At 40.2% G+C, this 20,405-nt stretch overlaps 1 protein-coding gene across 4 annotated transcripts in view; it reads right to left on the bottom strand.

The window, feature by feature from the left end:
• Positions 1–20,405, bottom strand: part of Chd7 (chromodomain helicase DNA binding protein 7) — a 213,290-nt gene that overhangs the window by 127,654 nt on the left and 65,231 nt on the right. For 3 of the 4 annotated variants that reach the window (XM_090338855.1, XM_090338857.1, XM_090338856.1), the window contains exon 2: positions 11,444–13,276. In XM_090338855.1, coding sequence (XP_090194981.1) covers positions 11,444–13,105 — 1,662 coding nt within the window. In that variant the 5' untranslated portion in view covers positions 13,106–13,276. Of the gene's footprint in view, positions 1–1,374; positions 1,440–11,443; positions 13,277–20,405 lie in introns of those variants that run through there. The other variant, XM_090338858.1, reaches the window with a different exon arrangement.

Here is a 20,405-nt window from a genome sequence, read left to right as displayed (position 1 = left end):
GGCCAAAACCCTGAGTCCTGAGCTAGCACCAAAAAACACACAAAAAAACAAACAAACAAACAAAAAACAACCCTTTGATAAAAGTCAATAGTCTTTCCACCTTACGTGAAAAAAGAAAGCTTATTTCGACCCCCACTGTAGCAGCAGTTATAATAAAAGTATTTAACATTTATTGGGCATTTACCACATGCCACACGCTGTGCTAAAAACTTTACAGCCATTATCTCATTTAATTCTCACAATAATCCTGTGCAATTGGTACAGTTATTGTCCTCAGGAAACAATGGTTTAGGAAATTAAGTGCCTACTCAAAATGACTTCACAAAGCCTACTGTCTTGATAGCATTGTGCTCCTAACTTCAACAGCAACCTATGCCAGAAATAAGGGGTAATGGTATTAGATGGCACAGGAAACACTACATGAGAAAATAAACTGACATCTCTTCCCATTAATTTATTCTTGGAATTAAACATGAAATACAATTAACATGAAATACCATTCTAGAATCTAATATGATTCAAGATTTGAATATGAAAGGCCAACAACCAATCTGACTCATTTTATAAGAAAAATCTGTAATCAGTTTTTTGTTTTTTTTCACCAATGATTCTATTTGTGTGTGAATATTGGTTTCTTAAGACTTTACACTTGACTCTAGTATAAATAATTTCCAGAATTAGACTTTGGAAGTTCCTTTACTGTATTAAGTTTTCTTCCATCTACATAGTTTCCAAGAAAGAAGGACACTTAGCACAGTGACTCATACCTGTATTGCTAGCTACTCTGGAAGATGATAGATTGAGGTCAATCTGGACAAAAATTCACAAGACCCTATTTCAACCAATAAAAAAAACTGGGCACAGTGATACACACCTGTCATCTCTGCTACATGGAAGCATAAATAGGAGGATTGTGCTCCAGACTGCCCTCTGGGTAAATGAGACCCTTTTTACAAAGATAACTAAAGCAAAAAAGGGTTAAGAGCAATGGGTCAAGTGGCAGAGTGCCTGTCTAGCAATCATGAGGTTTAGAGTTCAAATGCCACTACTGCCAAAAAGAAAAAAAAGGAAGCGAGGGAAGGAAAGAAATGGGGAGGGACAGACTTCAGAATCAAAGGTCAAGTTAGGTAAGACACTGCACAAGAACTACCATCTATAGCATCTTATCCCAGTGGAAAGATGACTGTGCTTCTATAACATGTCTCACTGTTTCAGTGAAATGTATACACACTGGGGTTTGAATTCGGGGCCATGAATTTGCTAAGCATGTACTCTACCACAAGTACACTTAAAGGTAAATTTCAGTGGAATAGTTGATAGAATTGAAGTACTACTTAGGGTACCTTGCATTCTCCCTCAAAATCTCCAACTTACCTCCTTCATGAAAGTACTTCTCCATGCACCCCAAATTCTCACATGACTTTCTTTGCATTTGAGATCTTTCAAAAAATAGAGATAGTTTCACAATGAATGGATGGATATAAGGCAAAGTTGTTAAGCCTAATTATATAGTGCCTCAGCTTCATTTCTCCCTGTGATTAAAGATTACATATATATTACATGCTGTAATATATACAATATATAATAACATCATGTATTGTTATTTTACACACACACACACACACACACACACACACACACACACACGACGTTATCTCCAAGTCATTCCCCACATTGTTCATTTATGGCAACCTTCAAAAATGGTACTGAAGTTTAGTGTGTCTTCACTTTGACATTAAAATTAAATGTACAATTTTATTACTTTGCATTTTCTTTTCATTTTGATTCATTTTTGGAGACAGATCTTCACTGTGAAGCATAAGCAGTCCTCAAAGTTTTCTTCCTCACCTTTGCCAGTTCCTCTGCCCCCACCTCCAGTGTACTGGGATTAAAGACAAAAAACCTGGGTCTAGGCTCCAGTAATGGCAAAAATAAATCTCATCAAGGAAGATATCTGTGTTTTCTTTGGCAGCATATAAAACTGGAATGATACTATGGTGAGCATGGCCTCTGAACAAGAACAACACAGAAATTTGCAATGCACTGCACAGTTTAAAAAAAAAACAATAACAAATAAACAAAATCTAAAAATTGAATTTCCTATAGAACAGATTTAAATCTGTACGCTTATTTTTTATTGTTAGGTAGAACTTTTGAGAAGGGTATGGGAATGGTTTCCGCTAAAGAATGATCTAAAGTCTATCATTCCTTGTCTAGTGATTACCAAGGAAATAGATTCACTGCCCTTGTTCCCTACACTGGCAGAAGGCCAGGAGACTTCCTAGCCCACCAAATAGATTAGGAGAGGATACCTATGCTGATGCTGCAAGCCCCCAAAGCCAGCCTTGCAGGAGGCAGGAGGACACAGATTCAGCTAACACTCAAGATTTCCCAACAGACCTGGTTATCATCTTCAATAGTCTTACTTGCCCTCCCTGATAGTTTCCAATTTTCCATGCCCTCTGCCCAAACAAAATAGGAAAGTTTTTGGGACTAATATTACCTTCTTTTATTTTAAAGAAAGTGTTTTTGCTTTCACACAGTTAAGATTAAATGTCTCAAGATTCTCCTGAAACTCAAGGGTATCAAATTATTCACAACTGAACACAGAAAGCGGTGGAGAGCAGGTCAAATGCACATTAAAGCAGATCAGAAATATTATGCTTTTCATTAAGAAACATCAAAAAAGGCATGTTTCCTCCAAATAACTGCCTGGTTGATTACTTCATATTCAAACATTAAAATAAGGGGTAACGAAACACCTTGCACCATCATGGGGCCATCACTCTTAGTATCCTGGAAACTGCCCAAGAAAAGAGCAGTCAGATGACAAGTTCCTGAATCTATGTTGACTTTTCCTTGGCATTTGTCCAATTTCCTTTAAAATCTCCACAACCCCAGCTCTAAATGCCATGCCCTATTCCCTAGAAGTTTTCTCATGTTTTGTACTCTGTGTATAAGGTACAAAAGTGGGTGGCTCCTGCCATCTCCCCCCCACACCCCCCCAGCCCCACCAGACATATATACAATCTTACTCTCAGGCATGCTACTACAGTTTTACAAGACAAAACCATAAGCTTAAGTTTTCTACTGATTCTCTTTACGACACATGTAAGTTTAAAAAAAAAAGTGGTGTTTGGGGAAAAAAGAAAACTAAGTACTATCTCTGCTGATCTACAAATTCACAATCGCTATTATGAGCTTGAAGAGTGACATTAAGGCATCATAAAAGGGTTCTAGCAACACGTGCTCCTTAACTGTACTCCCAGTCATTTCCCAAGTTAATTGTCCCCTGTAGTTAGAGACTGCTTTTCCAAATGATTGCAAAAAAACGAAAAGGGAAGATCATATTAGAGGGGGGGACTCAAAGCTTTGCCCTTACCTTTGAAGAAGCTGAAGAACCAATTTCCATATTTCACCTTGTTATCTGATATATTGTATATATGTGTATTTGGTTATTTGAAATAGTATAGAGAAGGGGGGAAAACAAAATGAGGGGCAGGGGTGAGGGGAGGGAAAAGGTGAAGTAATGCACCTTCTATCTGATGAATATTATGTAACCCTCTATTAATTACAATAAAAAATACATGGGAAAAAAAGAAACAACCACTGCTATTACAGAGAGGCAAAAAGATTATGAATTGGGAAACAAATGTAACTGCCAAAAGAACTCAGACACTATTTGAAACAAAAATTTTGAAAGTGGCCATGGCTTACCATTCAGAGAAACATGCTATTTTTTCCCATAAGAGTAATACCATGTAATCAGTCTTCCAAAAAACTCAAACAAATGAAACTTTTAGTAGCTACCTTTCATGAACTGATACTGATACCTCTTACCCACAAACACTCCTCCAAAGCTATGGTTATTGATATTTTCAAACGCTACTTCTCTACTCTTAATGAGGGAGACAGAACACCTATCTTGGAGAAGTAAATTCCTTAACAAGAGTAAACAATTTTATAATTATATAAGTTAGCTATGTAAAAAAATAATTATTGACCTGTAATTTTTTTCTTTAGTTCAAATGAACTCAACTACTCTACACTATTTGAGCCTTTCCAGCAGAAACCCCTTTTTTGCTGCCAGTACTGGCACTTGAATTCAGAGCCCCATGCTCTTACTTGGCTTTTTGCTCAGGCTGGTAGTCTACCACTGAGCTTTCTAAGGTTTTTGGTGGTTAACTGAAGGTAAGAGTTTTTCAAAGTCGGGCCAGGAATTTGGCCTTGTGGTAGAGTGCTTACCTAACATGCCACAAAGATATGGGTTGAATTCATTGATACCGTATACATAGAAAAAAACAAACAGCGCTGTGTACCAAGTGATAGAGTTCTAGCCTTGAAAAAAAACCCAAGAACAGAGCTCAGGCCCTGAGTTCAAGCTCCAGGACTGGCAAAAACAGAGTAAAGTTACCTGTCTGGACTATGATTCTCCAAACACAGTCTCCTAAGTAGCTAGTGTACAGGTATTAGCTAACAGTGGCAACCCCATCTCTCTCTTTTTTTTAAATGTTCATTATTTTTTGAGATTGGGACTCACTTCATGCCTAGGCCAGCCTAGACTACAATCCTTCTATTGTTGCTGGAGTGGTAGTCACACAACACTGTGTCCAGACAAAGGTTGGAATGATGTCTAGCAAACTTTTTTATGGCAGGCTGATCTTGAACTGTGAGCCCCAGTCTCTGCCTCCTATGTAGCTAGGATTTCTGACTTGAACTACCATGACTGACTGATTCAATTAATATGGAAATGATCTGATAATACTGTTATATTTAATATGGCAACCACTAATTACACATGTGACTACTGACCACCTATAGCTCAATCCAATGGTGTAAAACACATACCAGCTTACTGTAACCCTTCTATTAATTATAATAAAAAAATATATGAAAAAAAAACACATACCAGCTTTTGAATACTTAGTTTCATTAATTTTTATACTGATTATATGTTAAAATAGTATATTCAATATTGAATTAAATATGTGTATGTATACACATATATTATATATACACATGGATGGATACACACACACACACACACACACACACACACACACACACCCTTTTTGTCCAGTCCTAGGGCCTAAACTCTGGGCCTGGGCACTGTCCCTGAGCTCCTTTTGCTCAAGTCTAGTATTCTACCACTTGAGCCACAGCATCACTTCCGGCTTTTTCTGTGATTAACTAGAGATAAGAATCTCATAGGCTTTTCTGGGAGGTTGACTTCGACCCATGATCCTCAGATCTCAGCCTCCCAAGTAGCTAGGATTACAGGCATGAGGTACCAGCACTCAGATAAATATATTATTAATATTAGTTTTATCAAAGGTTTCTAAAAAATCTAAAATACCTATGCCTTTCATTTGATGATCCCTTTATATATCAGCTGGATGGGTATCACTAATCTAGAACAAAATAAGTAATTATAGTAACAACGACAGAATGTCACACTTAAATGACAAAATTCCTTCTCCAAGTTAATGAAAGCTTTTCCCCTACCCCAATCTCAAATTCTCCTGTCAATCTCTGTCCTTAATATGGTGTGTCCCATACATCAGCCATTAACTTAGTATGTCCTTAATAAAGATAAACTGAAGCATTCAAAAAACAAGTTAAAAATGCAGAACCTAAAAGTGAGGGTAGGCTGAAACAGGAAGATGATGAGTTTGAGAGCAGGGTTTAGAAATACATTGGCTCCTTGCAACACCTAGCCTACGACTAATTTCCAGCTTCAAAAAAAGAACTCAAAATAAAATTCTAATTGTAACCATTTTGAGAATCACAGAAATACTTTTTTTTAACAAACAAATAAAAAATCCAAGAGGTATGTCTGAACAAAGCTCATTCATGGGACAAAAGGACAGATAAGGCAGCATTTTCCTCTTTCAAACTCTGTACTTGGCACTTTGGATTTTAACATGAAACTGAGGGAAAACAAAGCAGGGTTGCTTATGACACCATACTCTATACAAACTGAGGTAGTCAAAAGAAATATTTGAGAGCTTTCATGAAAGACTCTGAACTGTGGCAAGCAACCAAACAGTAGGTAAGGTACTGGCTTAACCAAGATTAATAAAAAGGCAACACAACCTTCAGCCCGTAAGAAAAACTGCCTTAGCTCTGAATGCACCAGAGGTCCAACCGCTCCAATAAGGTCTCCCTGAGTACGTATTCTCTGAAGGCAGTCACACTTATGAGCATGCCTTTGCTTTAAAAAAAAAAAAAAAAAAAAAAAAGCAAAGTTTTCTTTAGAGATGTTTTATCTTTCCATCTTCTACAGACCTCTTAAAGGGTGTGAAAAGTAATGTCAAAGGTAGTACTAGGGGCCAGGAGTGTGGCCCAGCGGTAGAGTGCTTGCCTAGCATTCATGAAGCCCTGGGTCCGATTCCTGGTACCACATACACATAAAAGGCTAGAAATGGTGCTGAGGCTCAAGTGGTAAAGTGCTAGCCTTGAGAAAGCCCAAGGACAGTGCCTAGGCTCCTAGTTCAAGCCCCAGGGCTCACAAAATAAATAAATAAAAGAGTACTCTCCATTAATAAGGCCCTCCCTTCCCCCATTTCTATGGTAACTTCCATACAGGATGTTTCAGATAGTGAGTGACCAATTTTTGCCATAGATTTACTTAATAGTTGACTGTTATTCTGTCCATTTGTATAATTGCATTTACAGAGTAAATAGAGCTTCAGTGGTTACCAGGATTTTCCCAAAAATGTTTATATAATATGTATATAGGTATATAGATATAATTTAAATACTTATAAGATATCACAGAAAGATTGAAAAAAATCTATATCACTAAGACTTCTAGATCTGTTTTTTAATCTTATAAGAAAAAAAATGACACAGGGAAACTACTGCCCATTTCCTGGATCTTAACATCTATTCTCACTTCATAATAACTGTATTTTGGTGCCAGTAAAGAAAAACACAAATATATCATAAATACACTTCTTCTAAGAATGCAATGTTGCAGACTTTTAAAAATTCCATCAGACCTCTCCATGTCAGAGTAAACCACAACCTGGAACGCCTTTGTGAAAGTCAAATACTTGCCCATAACCTGAAGGACAATCCATATATTCATTCTTGGTTCTGGAAAACTCTTGAAGTTAACAAAATGTTCCTTATTTCCCTTTTAAGTTGTTCACATCCATAACCCAGGGGATAGCTGGGACATTGAGCTAGGACTATGCAAAACTTTCTCTCCCATGTCTCATCCCTATATTCCAATAGAGAGCTGCATGGGGCTCTTTCATCTCTATATTTACAGTTTCTGAAGCCTAGGTTAACTCTCCTTGCTCCTTCTCTGAATTTGGACTGCTCCTCCACCATTAACAAGGACTTTCTCCCACATAGCTCCTTAGGCCACAGTCACTACATAATGGGTGACACTTAAAGACTTAAGTCACCACTGATGGCTGAGGTCGATGGTACACTTTTTACATCACATTCCCATTTGCACTTCTTTCTTCCTCAGTGCCTCAATATTTGATAAATGTTCCCTCAAAACAATGTTTGACATTGAAATAAGTGAGACTATTTTTCAAACCTGACAGCAGGCACTTCTGAACACATGCTACAAGATAATGTCCTAGGTTGGAATCTCCATGATATACCTAAAAGATGTTATTGCTAATCTCACTATGTCTCCATCCAGGAAGGTGTATATAAACCTTCTCTTTAAAGATAATGCATGTGAGCCTCAGAACCCACCCAAGGTTATTGAGTAGGAATTACCTGAACTTCCATCAGCATCTACGACCCCAAAGCCAGTATTCTTTCCTTCTTCAAATCATAGTTCTAAATTCATGCACTGAGGACTCTGCAGGAACTATGTCAAAACTACTTTCTGCTACAACATCTGAGAAACCATTGCCTTCTCACTGTCCATCATCACTCTGAATAAACAGTGAACTTCTCCACGGCTCATGACTTGCACACAGACTACATTTTTGGGTGGGAGGATGGCATTGAGAATTCAACTCAGGACCTGACATGTGCTAAGTACATGCTCTACCACTTGTCTAAACTCCCGGGCTCTGGGGTGTGTGTGTGTGTGTATGTGTGTGTGTGTGTATTTTTTTTTTTTTTTTGCCAGTCCTGGGCTTGAGCTCAGGGCCTGAGCACTGTCCTTGGACTTTCTCAAGGCTAGAGCTCTACCACTTGAGCCTCAGCACCACTTCCGGCTTTTTTCTATGTATGTGGTACCGAGGAATCGAACCCAGGTCTTCATGCCTGCTAGGTAAGCACTTTAACCATTAGGCCAAACTCCCGGCCCTGGTATATTTTTTTTTTTAAGATTAACAAAGCAGCATGTTTACGTACTTCAATTTAAGTTTGTAAGATAGCTGACATTAATACATACAACCCACATATAAAAACAAGTTATTTTGAGTCCCAGTAAATTTTGTGAAAGCATAGAGATCTGAAGTCAAAAGGCTTGAGAACTACTGTTTTAATTTGCTAATGAAAAAGAAAAATAAGCTAGAGTTAGAAGCATAAGCTATAATTAAGCCATAGCTTCCCTTATCAATCTTACCAAATAATCAAAACCTAGAGCTTCCACTAGAGTACGTCCATACACCAAAATGCAGTTTTCCACATTTTAATTAAATGTATCTTTTATTGTAATACTTTATTAATTGCTTAATATAAACTTAGTTCTAGAGATATTTAAATATGTTTATGTTATATAATTTAGAAAGTATCCATTCAGAGCTCATGAAACATTTAAACACCATAAATTGTTCTAAAAGGTTAAAAAGTCAACAGAGCTCTATGAATGTGCTAATTCAGTTAGCAAATTACATGATTATTCCAATCTAACCTAACAGTCTCCCTATTACCCAGCATAATTTTGAACTACTATTCTACCATATATTAAATGCAAAGTAAGTCTGGTACAGTGCCTCATACATTCAATACTAAATACCTGGGAAGCAAAGATCAAGATCAAAAAAGCTGAAGACCAGAATAGGCAAAATATATAAATAAATAAAAAGCTAGATAAAATCCCATCTCAACCAATAAAAAGCTGGACAGATTGAAACTGGTGTGTGTCTGTCATCCCAGCTACACTGGAAACAAATCGAAGGACCGTGGGGGAAGCCACTCAAGCATAAATCAAGATCCTATATGAAAAATAACTAAAGCAAAAAGGGCTAAAGCAATGGCTCAACTGCTAGTGCCTGCCTAACTCTAAGCTCAAACTCCAGTACCACCAAAGTGGGTGGGAGAATAAGGAAACAAACATTTAGAGTTCTAAACCAAAATATAATTCAACAGAAATAGTTGAATTAATATACATACACCATAAACATTTACCAATGGCTTGTAATATACCATATCACTTAATCTCAAGATGTTTTGGGGATGGCTACCAGTGTTCCTATCAAATCACCTGCCCAAAAATCACTAAGCTAGTAAGAGAACAATCCTGAAATAGTTTTGTTACATTAAATCTATCCTCTTCCCCAGAATTTATACCTTTCCAGTAATATTTTCAAAACAGAGTGCTTCAGTGTCTGAAGAGGGCACAAAGTTAAACACAAACAAGAAAGCAAACACTGCCTGGCACAAGTGGTTCATAGCTGTAATAATCCTAGCTATCCAGGCTGAGAGAGAGGCTGAGAGGAGCAAGATCACAGTTCTGCCTTGGACAGAAAAGTTCTTTAGACCCTATCTAAAAATTACCAGCAAAAAACAGGGCTGAAGGCCTAGCTCAAGTAGCAGAGAAGAAGCATGAAGGTCTTGAGTTCAAACCTCAGTAACAACAAAAATAATTAAGAAAGCAAATACCATAAGCAAAAACAGTAAACATGACTGCATTTATAACAGACACATTGCAACTGTCTTTGTCTACATCCCTTCAAAGTTACAATGCTGTCTATAAAGACATTGGAGTAGAGGGTAGCATATTGAAGTGTGTCCCCTTCTCTAGCACAGGATACAGGATGTTGCTGTGCTCAGTGCTCAAAGCCAGGACACCATACATTCTCAGAAATGCCAGTAGAGGTGACTGTGCTGAAACTCAGCGAACAGCAATTCTTATCCAGGGATCGGAAAACAACCATTTCCTAGATGTCTACTACAGACTACTTGAAAGTCCAAGAAACTACCACTGTAAAAAAATTCTCTCTTTACTTAGCAAAAACTTTTCCAGGGAGCAAAAATACTCTCTGCAAGCGGCTCATGCTCTTTCCTGTGGCACTGGGCTGACCTTGATTTCAGAGCTCTTCCGATAATAACCAAGTATGCCTGAACATGGACAGAGGCTTCAGGCCTAAGCTTTCAGGTGCCTTCCTAACCTCCACTCCCTCAGCCTGACCTGGGCTGCAGCCTAAATTCCACAGAGATGTTTGTTTCCTGGCCACACCAGCTGCCCTTGTTCAGGAAACCACTCAAACAAACCACGCAAATGAAATTCTTACCAAGATCACTTTCCCAGGGTGAATCCTAGTCAAATTTCAAGCATTCTCACCCACTAGTATCTCCTCTTTCAGGACTCTTGTCACATAATTATACATGGTCTTTTACGCTATTTTCATAAAAAGATCACGTTTTCCCAAACTGATAAAAGTTCATCAAGAACAAGCACTATGCTTTACAGCTCCAAAACTTACTGTGCCCTCTAAAATAAGAGTTTTAATCCATTCTGCAATATATAGGGAGAGAGGGGAGACCTCAGAATATCTGCACATATAGATATTAAGTGTCTTTCACACAGGTCAAGGATATAATCACCAAAATTTACAGCAAAGTGATGTCTCTGTGGATGCTAGGGTTTAAAACTTAAATCTATTATCTTATAAACTATGAAAGGTAATTTTTTTAAACTCTCAGTTTACAAAACACAAGGACTACTACTTCAGTGCTAAGTGTCTACATCTCTTTGAAACCAAACCACCACTGACTGTGATGTCCTACAGCCACAATTAAAATCCATATAACTCTCAAGTGAGTAACATAAATACCTATTTTATAACTTCCTAAGAAAAAAAAACCATAAGAAGAAGATGGAGGAGCCTACTATAAATACAAGTTTCAGTGTATTCCTTTAAAGAAAAACGAAGAAAAGGTGAGCAAAGAAGAAAGAACAAAACAAAAATATTTTTTTGATGAGTATCCACTGTCCAGTTCCCTGGCTGTCAGGGACCCTTGTCTCTGTTAACACATCTGCATCCTTAGCAAATCCTGGCGTGGCGTGGCGTGGAGTGGAGTGGAGTGGAGAGGGAGGGAGGGAAGAGAGAGGGAAAGAAAGGAAGGGAGCAACAGGAGGAAAAAAAAAAAGAGATTCTGGGGAAGCTTTACAAGATAAAAATTAAAACCCTCATAAAGCAAAAGCTTTTCACAAAGTGTAAAGGAAAATTCTATCGGACAAGGTAAACAAGTTAAATTTGACATTGGAATTCAGAAGACTCTGCAGCCCCCTTACCTGATGCACAGGCACTTTCTGCGGGGTGTTCTGGGGTGATGGGTGGAGCTGTGCCCAGGGTTGGTGATGGGGGTGTGGAGGTGAAGACTGGTGGTGCAAACCCGGGTGGGCCTGCAGTGGAGGACAGGTTGGCAGCTGCTGGAAAGATGGCTGCTGACCAGGATGTTGTTGGCCAGGCATCAGTCGTTCCTGGATTGCTTGTGGATCCGCAAGGCCAACACCAGGACAACCATTTGGTCTCATATGCCCTGTCAATTCCCTTGGTGCTGAGGACATGCCCATAAATGGACGAGACTGCTGCATGGTTCTGGGGCCCATATTCCTCTGTCCAATTCCCATGGCACCAGGGGGCTGGTGAGATGGCGGAGGGTGGGGCATATTTGGATAACTGCCAACATCCATTGGTATCCCAGCACTTCCGGGCCTGACTTGTGGAGGAGGCGTGCCTGCTGGATTACTCATTGCTTTCATGGGTGACATGGGAGGTGGAGAGGCGTAAGTTCCCTGAGGCTGTGAAGGATGCATAGTTTGTGTGTTCATTTGGTTAAGTGAGCCACTGGGGTGGATGGGCTGCTGGTGCATTAGTCCTTGACCACTGCTTGACGGGAATCCTACAGCATTGGGGTATCTTGGTACGGACTGATTCATTGGGGTATTATTTGTAAGGCCTAAATTTTGATTCATCCCTGTATTGTTAACTAATCCCTGATTTAGGTTACTGTAAGGATATCGAGAATACTGCCCTGAGTTGTTTATAGTAGGAGAGGGGACTGTCTGGCTCCGAGAGCTAAAGGTAAGGGTTTGCGGCCTAACAGCCCCTTGCTGAGGAGGATTCGGGGAGAATCTGGGACTGTGGGCAACAGATTCTCCATGGAGAGCAGTAGGGGGGTGGTGATGGAACTGTTGCACCGAGTGACGCAAGGAGGGGGCCATGCTGGGACTCTGTTGGGGAACATGGGACAAGTGGCCAGGTCCTGAGGTGGCAATGAAAGGATTTCCCTGATTAAGGCCCTCTTGACCTTGGGAAAACTGGCTCATCCTCTGCTGCGGCTGACCATGCTGCTGCATGGAAAAGTCCCCACGTGCCATATAGCTGCCCATCTGCTGCATGTGCTGAGGGTGGCCCTGTGCTGGTGGCCCCGACGGAGCTGGCTGTGGTGGCTGTGGCTGTGGCTGCTGTTGCTGGTAGGGAGCTCGTATCTGATCTGGTACCTGAACAGCCCGGGGCCCCCACATGGAGCCACTGTCCACAAAAGATTGACCGTGCCTTTCATTCTGCATGCCAGGGTAGACTGCCATCTGACCACCACCACTGCCACCATGGGGCACCTGGGGGACAGGGGGCGTGTGATACTGTGAGTGTGGAGATGCCAGCCCATTCCCAGGGGCACTGCCCATCATTCGGTTAGGCTGATCCAACAGATGCATCTTCTGTTCATACTGATTATAGTGATCAAAATGGGTCAACTTGGTTTGATTTTGATTAGTGGAAGGATGATGAAGGGATGGCTGCAAAGTGGCAAAGCCTTGGTCTATCGGCATCTGCTGACCCATGGGATTTACTGGGTTTTCAGGGTATCCACATTCTCCAAGGCCTTCAAGGCCTTCACTGAATATATTCCCATCCTCGCCAAAAAGACTCATCATTCCTGGATCTGCCATCTTCCAATGTGTGGCTCTTCCAAACCACAGCTTGGGAGCTTGTCTGTGCTTCACTTCACTGAGGTGTGTGTCCTCAAAGCCTATAATCCTTAACTAATCTTCTTCATGTCATTCCATATTTCCTTAATTCTCTTGGATCCTGCAGTGTCAGGCAAAGTCTGGATGTAGGTCCTAGAAGGGAGAGGATGGTAGGGAGAGAAAGAAGGAAGAAAATAAAGTATTAGGAACAATGATAAACCTGCCAGTGTTTTATACATTTGATTTGGTCTCAATCAACAATACTAATCGAGCCCCCTTGCTGGCCTCTATTTTATGAATCTAAATCTAGTTCACTTTAAGAGAAACTCATTAGCTTCTACTAGAAGCAGTATTATGATCGTTTACTTAGAAAGCAAGCAAAACACTAACCTTAACCTTAAATTAATCCATTCACTACACTTCCTAGCGTTCCATTCTTGGATGGAACAGAACAAAAGAACACGACATGAAGCAGCAGCAGCTGCCACAGCAGGCAAACAGATGTATGAATATAGCCAAGTAGCCCATCTGCTGAACTAAAGCCCTGGAAATGCTCTGGTTACCAACAGCCGCCCTTAACCTTATTCCCCTGAGCAGTGTAATCAGATGAGCAGCAGCAGCACTGGGGACTGTGAAAAGCTCAACTTAAATTGACTAGAGGATTATACAAATACCAAAATCAGTCATTTCGTACAAATTAGATATTTACAGCCCACATATAACTGTAATGGCAACAGAGGCATCTAACAAGAAAGCGCTCATAATGATGCTGAAAAGCAAGCTCGAGGACAGTATAATAAATTCATAATTTCATTATGCTTAATGGCAGGAATATACAAGATTCAGAAAGGGGCTACAAGAAAAGCATTCATTCTCCAAGAGGACCAATTTCATTCATGGCTCTGGGCCCACAACATTCCCAATCTGTGTTGATGGCAGAAGGACCTGACTACCAGCCTTATTATTCACCAACAGGCATGCATGCTGGGCTCTGGTGATTGACCAGGCCCTGACCTGACCTGGAAGGACACTTGATAGAGGACTTATCCTTGTTAGAAACGAGAGAGAGAGGGAGCGAGGGGGGAGGGAGGGAGAGAGAGAGAGAGAGAGAGAGACACACACACACACACACACACACACACACACACACACACACACGGAACCATCCCTAGAACTAGTGAAAATGCAAAGTTCTTTTAACAAAACAAAGTCCAAACTAACCATGCAGGCCTTACCACCACCTGCAGCCTGCGCAGGGCAAGGCAAGCAGAGCAGGTGGGAAGAGAAGGGAGCAAGCATACGTCAGCATCCTATAAGCTAGTGACTCTAACGCACTGTACACACTAATGTTCCACATTGTGGACAAATTCTGCAGAATGGCCAATCCAAAGAATGCTTCCACAATCAAAACAGGAAGTATTTTTGCTGAATGTTAATTGAATCAACAACCAAGTAAAGTATTAGTTCACATAAGAAAAATGCTTGAAATCTTGAATGTCTGTGGAATTCAATCTATTCTTTTTCTCTTTTAGGAACTATTGTGTGAGCCGGGCACAGTGGCTCACGCCTGTAATCCTAGCTACTCAGGAGGCTGAAATCTGAGGATCATGGTTCTAAGCCAGCCCAGGGACTAAAGTCTGTGAGACTCTTATCTCTTAATTAACAACTAGAAAACCAGAAGTGGCTCAAGGGGTAGGGCAGTAGCCTTGAATCTGAAGAGCTCAGGGACAGCACCTAGGCCTAGAGTTCAAGCCCCAAGACCAAGACCAACCAAAAATAAATAAATAAGTCTCACAGGGAAGAAGAAAGAAAGAAGAAAGAAGGAAGAAAGAAGGAAGAAGGAAGGAAGAAGGAAGGAAGGAGGAAGGAGGAAGGAGAAAGAGGAAGGAGGAGGAGGAGGAGGAGGAGGAGGAGGAGGAGGAGGAGGAGGAGGAGGAGAAGGAGAAGGAGGAGAGGGGAGAGAGAAACACTGATCCTTACTGAATAGTTTCCAAAGTGATACAATAAACAATCTCCATCAAAAATTCTACTGGCACTCTTCTGTAAGAGTAGGGAAAGGAAAAGTAGGCTGACAAATTCTGCTGAGGAGCTACCAGTTAAGGCAGATTAAATATTCTATTTCTACTTACTCTATCCTAACATATTCCTAACAAGGGGAGAGTCTGCTTACAGAAAATGTAAACAGCATTGCTGCTCACTGTCAGGACTGCAGACATAACACCTGAGAGGGTCTCCAGGTCTGTAGTTTTCAGGTGACAGCTGTCAGGTAAAGTCAAAGGTCTCCTCATTCCTCAGCTAACTGCCAAGAATTTTCTGATCTACTTTCTCCATATACAGAGGTCAGACAGGCAAGAATCATGAAATCTGCTTTTCTAAAAACATGCTGCTTTCCTGTACAACAATCCAAAATAAAGAGAAGCAGAAATCTCCAGTGCCAAACGCAACAAATATTTATAAATTGAATTTATGTTTAAAAAGCTTAAGCAGTCAGTCTTTATTTACTCAAGGTTCACTCTAACTTTCAAGAAAATAAATACTAGAATGGACTTAATAATAGCGTCAATCAGCCGAACAGAATAACCTTTCACATTAGCTTAAGGAATGTAATGTCTACTTATATGTCCTGAGAGGCATTCCTTTATAGGAAAATGGCTTCATGCTCTTGGAGCCACCAAGTGCCATGGGGGAACCAACACTGACTGAAAGGGGCTCCAGCCTGCTCCAGGAGAATGGAGTATAAAGGAAACAGATGACTTAGGTCTCCTGGTACCCCATTCCTACAGGTCCACTGGGTCTAGAACGGAAAAAGACCAACTAAAAGAAGCAGCAGTGATGGGCCAAGAGTTTGGCCTAGTGGTAGATATTTGCAAAGCATACATGAAGAGCCGGGATTTGATTCGTTGGTGCCACGTACATAGAAAAAGCCAGAAGTGGTATTGTAGCTCAAGTGGTAGATAAAGTTCTAGACTTAAGAAAGCCAAAGGACAGTGTTCAGGCCCTGAGTTCAAGCCACAGGACTGGTCAAAAGAAAAGCAGCAATGAAACAGGAACATTCTTTTCTTCAGCTTAAGACTCTACAGAAGTGGAGAAAGATGTTGTCATCACAGGAATAGGAAGACACAAAACAGTCCTCACTCCAAACATCTGCTCTTCCTTTCAATTTTCAAATCATTCCTTGAAAAACTCTATTCTTGGAGGCATGAAAAATGCCAGTGTGCATTTACCCAATCATCCAGAAACAAGGAAATACTAAATCCACTAGCACAACAATGTTCATTGCAGCACTATTTAACATAGCAAAGATATGGAACCAACCCAGATGCCCCTCAGTTGATGTGTGGATCAACAAGTTGTGGTATTTATACACAATGGAATTCTACGCTGCTGTCAGAAAGAACGACATCTCCCCAATTGTAAGGAAATGGAAAGACTAAGAAAAAATCATATTAAGTGAAGTAAGCCAGACTCAAAGGAACTTAGGCTCAATGGTTTCCCTCATTTGTCATAATCAGTAGAAACCTTGGGCTCTCCTAGCAGAGATTTACAATAGAACAAAATCTAGAGACATAAGGCCAGATAGTATGTCGCCAAATGAAAGGACCTCCAAGATATAGAAACAAAAGCCATACAATGAGTGATGGTTGTCCTTAATGTACTATGTTATCTCTCATCTCTTTTGCTGTCCCTTGGTTATTTCATATTGTTACAGTATTTCATCAGGTTATCTGATACACTGTATATATGCGTATTTGAAGTCGGACAGGGAAGGGAGGAAAACAAGATGAGGGGCAGGAGTGGGGCGAGGGAAATGGGGACCAAGACTTGAGAAAGGGTATCAATGTATGTGAAGTAACGAACCTTCTATCTGGTAAATATAACGTAACCCTTCTGTTAATTACAATACAAAATATATTTAAAAAAAAAAAGAAAAATGCCAGTGTGTTTGTTACCTGGCATATTGAATATACATTTATTTGTTTGCTTGAAATAGGAATGGGAAGGGGGGAAAACAAGATGATTGGGAGAGGGTAAGGGGAGGGAAATGGGGACAAAATCATGAGAAGAGATATCAATGTGTGAGGAGTAACATATCTACTATCTGGCAAATATAACTGTAACCCCTCTATACATTACAATAAAAAGAAAAGAAAAATGCCAGTATGGCATGTATCAAGTAACCATGTCCCACCCACAAATGTGACCAAACTCAGGAAAGCCACTAGCTGAGAAGTTGCAAGACTGGGTTTTTACACCCTGTTCTCAGCAATGGCTTACACTAGAGCCACCACTGCCTTCTTGCCTCTTTCCTGACCTCCAGACCTGACTGGCAATTATGCTAGGAATCCTTCTGGTAACTGCAGTCCATATTTCTGATTTGAGCTGATCAAATTAAATCATTTTGGTTATTTGATCAAGGCCATCTGAATGCCCAATTTCCCAAGTCACAACTGCAACATATGAGTTTTCTTTCTATAATTATTTAAAGCCAGATAACAGTGGCTAACTCCTGCAACCCTAGCTAATCAGGAGGCTGAGATCTGAGGATTGAGGATCAAAGCCAGCCTGGGTAGGAAAGTCCATAAGACTCTTATCTCCAATTAAAACCACCAGAAAACCAGAAAAAGAGCTATGACTCAAAGCAGTAGAATGCTGGCCTTGAGCTGAAAAGCTCAGGCACAGCACCTAGGCCCCGAGTTCAAGCCCCATGACCAACAGCACCAACAAAAAGATACTTATTTTAAATTCTATTTTGAAACTTTTCCCTTCACATTCAGTGTCTACATTTTTGATGCCTAGATGAACACCATTCAATGTACTACCTAAGAGTCATATGTAGTTTTGCATTTCCTTGTAGCTGTAGTTCAAAGTAGCCAAAAAGTGCTAAAAAAAAAATTTCCATTTCATTCAATGTATGAAGAATACTCACAAAGTATGTGGGTGTGGGGCACAATACGTGGGGAGACCGACCTACACTGTAGAGACACAGGATGAAACCACTAACTGCACATATTGCCAGGCTGGCAAATATCATGGAGACATTTTAATCTTCACTCAACAAATGAAAACCCCTTTGGAGACTAAAATTGTCTTCAACATCTTGCACAAATTATGCTAATGACAATTCTCCCAAATGAAAGTAACAAACAGATTTAAAGAAGGGGAATGAGGAAAGACAAGAAAAAGCCAATGTCGGATCAGAGGTAAGTCAATAAAACAATACCTCCATCGTTCTACACAGTGTATTTGGAAAAAAACAAATAAACAAAAACAACCATCTTCTATACAAGTAAATGATGCCAATAAAAAATAAATATAACCATCTGTAATTTTTTTCAGTTATACAATATGTAACTTTTAGGAGTCAAGCATTTATGGGAACCAAATGGAAAGATGAGTAAATTTTACTGGGAATAAGCAAGATTAAAAATAGACAAAGAAGGGCCAGAAGTTTAGCCTAGTGGTAAAGTGCTTGCCTAGCATGCATGAAGACCCAGGTTCGATTCCTTGGTACCACCCACATAGAAAAAAAGCCAGAAATGGTGCTGTGGCTCAAGTGGTAGAGCGCTAGCCTTGAGAAAGTCCAAGGACAGTGCCCAGGCCCTGAATTCAAGGCCCATGTCTGGCAAAAAAAATAGAAAAAGAAAAAAAGACAATGAAGTGGCACTGTGGCTCAAGTGGCAGAGGGCTAGCTGTGAGCTGAAGAGCTCAGGGACAATACCCAGGACCAGAGTTCAAACCCCACCACCAACCAAAAAAAAAAAAAAAAGACAAATCCAAGCTGTGTTCTGCTGGATCACTACTCTGCATGCTAAGATCTGAGAAACTTGGTTCAAAGCCAGCCCTGATAGTAAAATTTTATGAGACTCTTACCTTCAATTAAGCACTAAAAAAAAAAAAAACAACAACAACAACAAAATAAAACCCTGAAAGTAGACCTAGGACTCAAGTGACTCAAGTAATACAGTGCTAGCTTTGAGCAAAAAAGCTCAGGGACAGCACCTATGCACTGACTGCAAGCCCCAATAAAGGCACGTACCTGTGCGTGCGTGTGTGCGCGCACACACACATGCATGCACGCACGCGCACATACACACACATGCCCGCACGCAAAACAAACACAGAAAGATGAACAGCAGTGAGGACAGAGGAGGATCCAGCTCTATGGTAGAGCACTTTCCTAGCATGCTCAAGGCTCTCATTTCCATCATCAGCATCAAAAAATAGATAGATGGAGAAATAAATGAATAAATAAATAAGCAAACAAGCAATGGCATTAGATAAGATCTTGATGCTGAAGACTACTATGCAGCTACATAGTGTGACCTTAGGTTTTCTTTAAAAATCCCTCTTACTCACCTCAAAAAATCCTAAGACATAGAAGATAAAAAGTTCACAAGATCCCATCTCAACAGAAGCAGTAGGGCATGGTGGTGTACACTTGTTGTTCTACCATGGTGGGAAGCACAATAATAGAAGAATCCTAGTCTAGGGAAGCCTAGAAAAAATTGAGACTCTATTGGAAAACAATCACAGCAAAATGGAAGGAAACAGTTCAAGTGGGAGAGGACCCACTTACCAAGCAAAAAGTCCTGAGTTCAAACTGCAGTTCCACCTAAACATTTAAAAGTAGAGACAGCCAACCAACTGGGAAAAGATATTTACCAATAATACATCTGACAAATGCTTAATATCCAGTATCTAGAGGGAACTCAAGAAACTAATCCCCTCCAAAACCCAACAAACCATTCACTAAATGGGCAAGAGAACTAATGAGACTTATCAGAAGAAGAGATTAAAATGGCAGAAAAACATGAGAAAATGTTCATCATCTATGGTCATAAAGGAAATGCAAATCAAAACAACCCTAAGATACCACCTTACCCCAACAAGAATGGCCAAGATTTTGAACTTAGACAATGACAGTTGTTGGTGGGGTTGTGGAGAAAAAGGAACCCTACCACACTGCTAGTGGGATTGTAAACTAGTTCAGCCACTCTGGAAAGCAGTGTGGAGGTTTCTTAAAGAACTGAAAATTGACCTTCCCTACAATTCCGCCATACCACTTCTGGGCATCTATCCTGAACATCATAACCCAAGATATGATAAGGACACCTGCTCAGCTATGTTTATCTCTGCACTATTCACAATAGCCAGGCAATGGAAACAATCCAGATGCCCTACTGCAGATGAATGGATACAGAAAATGTGATATATAGATATATATATGCAATGGAATTCTACATACATAGCCAGCAGACAAGATAAAATAATGGCATCTGCA

Source organism: Megascapheus bottae, chromosome 9 (genome assembly GCF_031878675.1).
Source record: "Megascapheus bottae isolate mThoBot1 chromosome 9, mThoBot2.hap1, whole genome shotgun sequence".
In the NCBI taxonomy this organism is placed as follows: Eukaryota; Metazoa; Chordata; class Mammalia; order Rodentia; family Geomyidae; genus Megascapheus; species Megascapheus bottae.
This window is presented reverse-complemented; position numbering and strand designations above follow the sequence as displayed.